Source organism: Gossypium raimondii, chromosome 4 (genome assembly GCF_025698545.1).
Source record: "Gossypium raimondii isolate GPD5lz chromosome 4, ASM2569854v1, whole genome shotgun sequence".
Lineage (NCBI taxonomy): Eukaryota > Viridiplantae > Streptophyta > Magnoliopsida > Malvales > Malvaceae > Gossypium > Gossypium raimondii.
The window spans coordinates 32,415,856-32,424,345 of record NC_068568.1 but is presented as its reverse complement, the minus strand read 5'-3'; the positions used below and the strand labels follow the sequence as shown (position 1 = coordinate 32,424,345).

General features: G+C 31.0%; 1 protein-coding gene across 3 annotated transcripts; it reads right to left on the bottom strand.

Moving 5' to 3' along the window:
- Positions 1–1,112: 1,112 nt before the first annotated feature.
- Positions 1,113–4,477, bottom strand: LOC105780958 (uncharacterized). Of its 3 annotated transcripts, none has more exons than XR_001129445.2 (6): positions 4,031–4,477; positions 3,779–3,840; positions 3,353–3,412; positions 2,119–3,248; positions 1,516–1,600; positions 1,113–1,418 (listed from the first exon to the last, which is right to left on the bottom strand). XR_001129445.2 is itself a non-coding variant. In XM_012605502.2 (6 exons), the coding sequence occupies exons 1-4, from the start codon at positions 4,227–4,229 to the stop codon at positions 2,155–2,157; spliced, it is 435 nt and encodes a 144-aa protein (XP_012460956.1). In that variant the 5' UTR covers positions 4,230–4,464; the 3' UTR covers positions 1,113–1,418; positions 1,516–1,600; positions 2,119–2,154. The 3 variants fall into 3 exon arrangements, 2 of the variants coding, with proteins under 2 accessions (XP_012460956.1, XP_012460958.1); XM_012605502.2 differs by having other exon boundaries at positions 2,119–2,268; positions 4,031–4,464; XM_012605504.2 differs by having other exon boundaries at positions 1,516–1,584; positions 2,119–2,268; positions 4,031–4,464.
- Positions 4,478–8,490: the final 4,013 nt, after the last annotated feature.

Genomic DNA, 8,490 nt, shown 5'->3' with positions numbered 1-8,490 from the left:
TTGATTTAACTTAAAATTTCGAGGCATAAAAATTTACTTTTAATAGTTATTTCACTGTTTATAATAAGGCTGTCCACCAGCGCAGCAGTCACTATATCAATTATAACTCGAGCTACGAAACTCAAAATTTAGATCTATCAATTTTCCCTGAAACTAAACTCATATATATTTTTACTATAAATTTTTTAGATTTTTTGGTTCATCCAATTAGTACAGTTTATTAGTTAAATGCTCCCCTTTTTCACTGTTCGCCTGTCCTGACCTCTTGTCACTAAAAATTAAATATCTAATTATACAAACTTTATATGGTACTTTTGCTTGTTTCTACTGAAAATAAACTCAATAAGGAATCCAGAAATATAAATTACAACTTATAAATATTTTTCTACAATTTTTTTTTATTTTTGAAAGTCAAAACAGGGGATTCCGAAAACCACTTTGACCTTGTCTAAGTAAAAAGCAAATATCTTAGAATACATAATTTCTTTGTCTACACCGTTATTTTTCTATGAAAATAGACTCAATAAAATTTAATTATATATATCATCCACCCTCTAATTCATTTTCTACTATCCTTGGTGATTTATCAAAACCACGTCACTATTGCTGTTTCAAAACTGATTCACTATCACTACACCAAAACAGGTTTTTAGCGGCGCTTTTTTAGGCCTTTAGCGGCACTAAAAAGTGCCGCTAAAAGTATTTGCGGCGCTTCTACAAGCGCCGCAAAAATGCCGCTATTGACAGCGTCGCTAACATTTGCGATGCTTTTCCCACAAATGCCGCTATAGACCATGACCTTTAGTGGCGCTTTTCCCACAAACGCCGCTATACACCATGACCTTTAGCAGCGCTTTTCCCACAAACGCACTATAGACCATGACCTTTAGCGGTGCTTTTGCCACAACGCCGCTATAGACCATGACCTTTAGTGGTGCTTTTATCATAAACGCCGCTAAAAGTACGTTCTTTAGCGGCGTTTATGGAAAAACGCCACTAATTTTGGCAAATTTCTAACATCCGATTTTCATCCATATACAGATCTTTCTTGTAACATAAAATCGAACCAAAAACGACAAATTTAAATGATACTTCAAATTCAATGAAAGATATATGATATAAATTGATAACTGAATTATAATTCAAACTATTCCTACAATAATATTAAAATTAACAATGTTAAAAATATTCTTACAATAACTAAAGCACACTAAAATGTTTACACAATCACCTCCCAGAAATAGGTATAGCAGTAACCACAAGAAAAAAAGAAGAAGGAAAATACACAAATCCAGAAACAATAGTTTTTGGCAATCACTTTTTCAGGAGTAATACCGAAAAAATAACCCCCTGGTTTTAACAAAAATGACACATTACTTAAGAAGTCTCCTTGCTTTGTCTTCAGTTTCAAATCTTAACTGCAAATAGAATAATAGAAATGCATTTCAGATTCATCATATTTGTTCACATGACAAATCAAAACCCAATGTTCACAACTTAAACTACACAAAATACCTGCAAATGCTGCAAGCAACAGACTAGATCAGCCTGAATGTCCTCTTGCAACAGGGTTTCCAAATTATCCTGTCAAATGAATGTGCTGTCAATCAAAATCTTGTTAGATGAAACATATTTCGGCAGATCTTTATGGGAGAAATGAAGGCAGTTTGTAACTCATCATTTTTCAGCAAGCCAGGCAGTTTGCCTTCAATAATAAATTTTTTATGTAAAGTCTAATTGAAGGTTGTGCAGTGGATACCTAGCTAATTTCCATTTATGCAGCAAATTATAGTAGACTAATGCATGCTTCAGCCCTAACAAACTTTTAAGAAGACATTTATATAATCTATTAAACAGGTTTTTAAAAAGGCATAACCTTTATTTTCAGATAAGGTATATATCCCACATAGGTGTGCTCATCTTTTTTTAGGATTTTAATATATTTGGAGGATCATGTTCATGTATCCATATCCAAATATGCATCAAACACAAGTGTCAAACATTAGCACTTCAGAAAAAATGATGAGTTAGAGTAACATAGATATAGTAGCATAGATCCCCCATGTCAACACTCAATAATGATTAATGGCTAAGAAGGAAAAAAAAAGAATTAGGTACCTTAATTTCAAATATTGTGCCTTTTGTCAGATTCAACTATTCTAGAATGAATTCTTCAACAACCTCCATTGAGACCTTATCAGTCACAACTGAGTATCTGGCCATAGATGAAAAGCTAAAAGCAAAGAAGCTCAAAAAATCCAGTAGCAGCTGCAAAATTAAGTTTACCAAGCTAAATAGAACTTTTAAGATAATAAGAGATATTAAAGCAGTTTCAGAATTGAAGAAAATATCTTTATAAAATTAATGTTACTATAGGTGAATATATATATATATATATATATATGAAACAATCATGATCATAATCATCAAAACTCCTAGCTGACAGCAAGCACTCTTCATCTTATTTAAAGCACCCGTGTCCAGCACATATGATCCTCCAAGGACATATCCAAGTCTGAATAACATAGCATATTATAAAAAAAATATATAGATTTTAAACAACTAAACTGAGGACCCAATATAAAGTCCTCAGTTAATCATGGATTTCTAAAGCTTAATCCTGCCATATTCATTAAATCATCCAAAAAAAAGCATTTTAGGAAGGAAAAACAAAAATAACCTTAAAAAATCCAAATCAACAGGAAAAATATTTTCTGAAAACTTAAGATGATCAATGTAAAAACCCCACTGTTTTAACTTGAAGTAGAACCACTTTGAAGTTTAACTATAAATCTAAAATGGAAAAACTGAAAAGAAAAGACAACATAGACTATGTATCCAATGAGGTTAAAGAGGCATATAAAGAGGATTAAGGCAACAAAAACAATATAATTTTTTCTTTTAAGAAAATGAAATCTGTCCCACATTAGAAAGAAATATGAAAATGCTCAAATAACTCAATGTGAAAGTGAAAATGAGAGTTAAAGCTAATCTTATAAAACATATATATATAATATAAAAAGTTAAGAAAGAGAGTAATTTTGTGATATATGTGTCTTTTGCATAATGTGATATATGTGTGTGTACAAGTCCAAGTAAAAAAGAAACCTGAGTCAAGAGTTGAAAAATTTTATTTGGTGTCATTGAAAAATCTTAGGAGGATGGTGATATATGAAGTAATATTTCTCCCTCTAACTCACAAAAATTTCAGAAGCATAAGAGAAAATAGAAAAGCCAAGAATACATGCCTGCGTTTGAGTGTGAGGAGAGGAATGGCAACTTCAAATGAGTTAAAAGTGTACAGATATCAACTGGATGTAGAAACTAGTAGTTAATGGAATAAGCAGATTACCATTTCAACATTGAATCGTTCAATCCCAGCCAGAATCTGTGGTGCTAGAAACAGATTTGCCTGCAAACAAAGTCAACAGGCCATATTTATGTATTATTCAGAACATTTCAAAATAAATAGTTTCAGAAATTTCTTATTCTACAGTACATTAGGAGTGAACTTCTAAAAGGGTTTCATAACCAGCAAGAGAAAATGATATTAGCTAAGTCAAACAAAACTTAGATCTATGGCTAACTCATTTCATCTGAAATCCAAAGGCATATATAGTTGAGGGGCAGAATGGCATCTGGATGATGCCTAATTTACATTTTCTTAATCACATATTGCTGCAGGAAGCACCCCCTCAAAAAAAATAAAAATAAAATAAAATAAAATCAAACCACATTAATTCAAAGGCATGTATAAACAAGAAAGAATGAAACTAACCATGGAAACTTCATCTCCAGTCGCATATTTTCCAGCATGATCTTTTAACAACTTCTCAAGCGCTGAAACAAAGAAGCATTAATCAAATCGGCATGCTAGATCTATTAGAGGAAACAATAATCCTGGTGGCATTTAATCTTAATAAAATAGTAAAAGTAGAAAACTATGAGACCCAAGAATAACTTTAAAATTGTAGAACAAAAGAAAAAGAAAACAAAAAGAAAAATGACGAAAATAACATTCTAGCTTTACCTTTTGTTTCGTTAGTAGGAAAATGTGAAACAAAAAGAAAATCAACGAAGAAAAACCCAAAACTTTCAGCTACTTTTTTCCTACACTTCCCACTTGATTTCACCACACGAGATGAAGGTAAAATTACACTTGAAGTAAACGAAAGCATAGCTTCTTCGTTGCTCCCTCTTGAATTAGGCGACCTCTTCTTGTTGTCCATGAAGAACGGATAGTTTCCTGTGACCAAATTCCCATTCCTACTTCTCTTACTCTCACCAAAATTCAATATCTCCCCGGATTCAGGTTTCAACAAATGAGAAGATGAATTCCCATTCCTCACACTGCTACTCTCATCAAAGAAGATGAATCATCTTTGGTGTCTCCATTTTAGGGGAAATTTGGGATTTTTTTGTTTTTGTGTTTTACGGGAAAATTTGGGGAAAAATCAGCACGAATTTTTTTAAGTAAAATGAATAAACGCTGCAAAAAATTATTTCATTTGGAATAAAACGACAATGTTTTGCTATATAAAATGGCGCTATTTTTTTAAAGTAAAATTATTTCATTTGGAATAAAAAGACACTGTTTTGCTATATAAAATGGCACTATTTTTTTAAAGTAGAATTATTTTTTGTGGCGTTTTTTTATAAAAACGCCGCTATTGCTTACCTTTTGTGGCACTTTTCATAAAAACGCCGCAAAAAATTATTTCATTTGGAATAAAACGACACTATTTTTCTATATAAAATGGCATTATTTTTTTAAAGTAAAATTATTTTTTGTGGCGTTTTTTATAAAAACACCGCTATTGCTTACCTTCTACTGAAAAATGCCGCAAAAAATTGTTTCATTTGGAATAAAATGAAACTGTTTTGCTATGCTAAAAATCTTTTATTTTGTTTGTTAAAATTTATTAGTTAAGTGATTTTATAAAACATTTTTTATTATTTTTATAAATTGAATTATTATAAAAAATCAAGTACTCTCAAAATAAATATCGTATATTTTAATAAGAAAAAATGATTAAATGGTTGTAATTAATTATTAAGTTAGAATTATCCAATGTAAGCAATTAATCTCTCACATATCAAATTTCTATTAAAGATTGAGACGTTAATCATGATTTTATATTATTCATTTCGGTCTAATCTCCATTTTATTAGAGATATTTCTTCCTAACTAAAATATAATTATTTTGCTAGATGTTCGATGTGGAATGATTTTAGTTTTTATATTTTATTTTATTTGTTATAATTTGGTCCTATATATCCAAAATAGATAGTTACCTATCCGTATCAATTTGTTACATTTTTTATCTTTTATTAATTTTTTTAAATCTAATATTTAAATATATCAAATGGTTTAGATTAAATATTTTTTAGTCATAAACACCGCCAATGTTACCTCTTCCGGCGTTTACAGAAGAAACGGCACCAATAAATTAAATTCTTGTAATGAAACGACACCGTTTTGGAAAATTCTAATACATATTAGTGGCTTTTTTGCTATAAACGCCGCCAAAGCTCGCATGTTTTACAATTTTTTAAATTTAATTATTGTATATTGCATATCAATTTTAAATTAATAATCTTTACAATTTATTATTATCTCTTTTACAATTATATAAGAACTTATTTAATATATAAATTAAAAAATACTAATTAATCTAAACCTTAAACCCTAACCCGATCCCGAATCTCTAAACTCTAAATCACTAACTCTTAACCCCAAACCCCTAACCCTTAACCATTAACCCCTAAACCTTATTTAATATATAAATTAAAAAAACAATAATTAATCTAAACACTAAACCCTAACCCGACCCCGAATATCAAACCCCTAACCCCTAAACATTAGTTAATATATAAATTAAAACACACTAATTAATCTAAACCCTAAACCCTAACCTGACACCGAATCCATAAACCTTAAATCCCTAACTCTTAACCTCTAACCCCTAACCCTTAACCCCTAACTCATAAACCTTAAATCACAACCCTTAAATTAGAATCCCTAATCCATAATCCTTAACTCCATAATCTATAAACCTTAAAATTGTAACTCTTAAACCGGCCCTAAATCCTAAATCAACCATATATATACCCTAAACCGTATATATTAAACCCTAAACTATAATGATAATTAAATTAAATATTTTAAAATTAATACTATCGTATCTTTTACAATTATATTTGAAATTATTTAATATATATATTAAAAATCAATCAATCATGTACCCAAAAAATTTTAAAATTAATTTAAATAATAGCATTTTAATTGCTCCATTTTTAGCAAATATTTTTCTAAGTTTTTTATTTCAAATTATTTCTACGTGTCATTATTTCAAATTTATCCATTTTTAACAAATATTCAATTAAAAATAAATTACATTTTAATTAATATAAATAAACAAATTAAATAGTAAATAGACAGATAAAATGTTTTTGCGGCGCTTTTTCAAAAACGCTTCTTGGAAAACGCCGCTAAAGCCCCGAGCATTAGCGGCGCTTCTTGGAAAACACCGGTAAAGCCTCGAGCATTAGCGGCGCATCTTGAAAAATGCCGCTAAAGCCACAAGCATTAGCGGCGCCTCTTGAAAAATGCCACTAAAGCCCCGAGCATTAGCGACGCTTCTTGAAAAACGTCGCTAAAGCCTCAAGCATTAGTGGCACTTTTTCAAAAATGCCGCTAAAGATCTGAGCATTAGCGGTACTTTTTTTAAAAATGCCGCTAAAGCCCCGAAAGGTACAAAACGATGCCGTTGGGCTTAGATTTTTTGCGGCATTTTGATCTTTAGCGGCGTTTTACGTAAGGCGTCGCTAATGCTCCATTTTTAGTGGCGTTTTTTGTCCAAACGCCGCTAGAAATGCCGCTAAAAGCCTGTTTTGCTGTAGTGTGCCAATTTTTACTTTTTAATGATTTCTATGAATAATTTATCACCTAGACATTTATAACAACAAACACCTTCATACTCGTTTGGTCATATCTTAATAACTATTCATCATCAAATATTTACATATCATCTTTTGGTCATATCTTAAGAATATACAATCAAATTGACCAAGTCCCCATACATACCATAGCTCAAAACATTTATCGTCTTAAAATACTGAGTTGTGGTGGTTGATAGTGTGAACGCTCTCCGACGTCTTCAAGATCCCGACTATGCTTGATAATACTATATGAAAGAAAAAGAAATAAAAGAAATAAGCATAAAGCTTAGTAAGTTTACAAGTAAATTAATAACAACATCTATCATAAAAAATTATATTCATAAATTTTTATTAAGCATTAAGATCTTTACTTTCTTCTTTACTTACTCTCTTACTCGTTTACTTACTTGCTTGCTTAACTTACTCTTTCGTTGCTGAAATTTCTTTTCTCAACTGATAACTGAGATACTCTTAATCTTATTAACTCACCTGAACTTGTCTATTAGGCTTTTACCTGAACTTTCATGTAACATCGTCTATTTATTAGCCTATTGAATCAATCGGAATACTAAGGATACTCGGGCCTCCTGTCTGAATATAACATGCCAAAGCTATGTCCCAGACTTAGTCTTACATGGGATGTTTTCTGTACTGCCAATGCCATATCCCAGGTATGGTCTTACATGGGTGTTCTCATATTGGTGCCCATGCCATGTCCCAGACATGGTCTTATGGGGGACCTCTCATCTCGGTGCCAACGCCATGTCCCAGACATGGTCTTACGTGGGGCCTCTTATAATCTCAATAATGCCAATGCCATGTCCCAGACTTGGTCTTACATGGGATCTCTTTACCCAAATTTCATGACATTTGTATCCAATACATTCCTCATGTTTCAACGGGGCCTTTTAACACTGATTCTCTATTATCTCATACTTGAGTCAACATAAATAATTTCATAAAATAAATACATAATTTATGGAAAATAGCAGCATTAATAATAATTATCAAAATATTACATTTATTTACCGTAAACTTACCTCGGTACAAAATATGATCAAATCTAGCACTTTAGTCCTCAACATTTTTCTTTCCCCAGTTTAACTCCAGATTTTGTTCTTCTTGATTTGTAATAGAAAATTTAGCTTATTTAATACTCACATTCATCAAAACAGCCCTAAATTCAAACTTTGAGAAAATTACATTTTTGCCCCTAAACTTTTGCATATCTACACTTTTGTCCCAAAGCTCGAAAATTAAACTTCATTCCTTATTCTTATGTTTTATGACATGCTAAACATTTTTCCCTTCTATGGCAACTCAAATTCCCACTCTAACACTTACTTATGATCATTAGGTATTTTTACCAATTATGTCGTTTTACTTGTTTTCACTTAAAATCACTTAGAAAAAGTTGTTTAACATAATTTCACCTATGGGTATTTTCCTAGGTTAAATTATTGCTAGAATAAGCTAAATAAAGTTACCGGGACTCTAAAAACGGGGCTAGAACAGACTTACAATCGAGCTTGGAAGCTTGAAAAACCT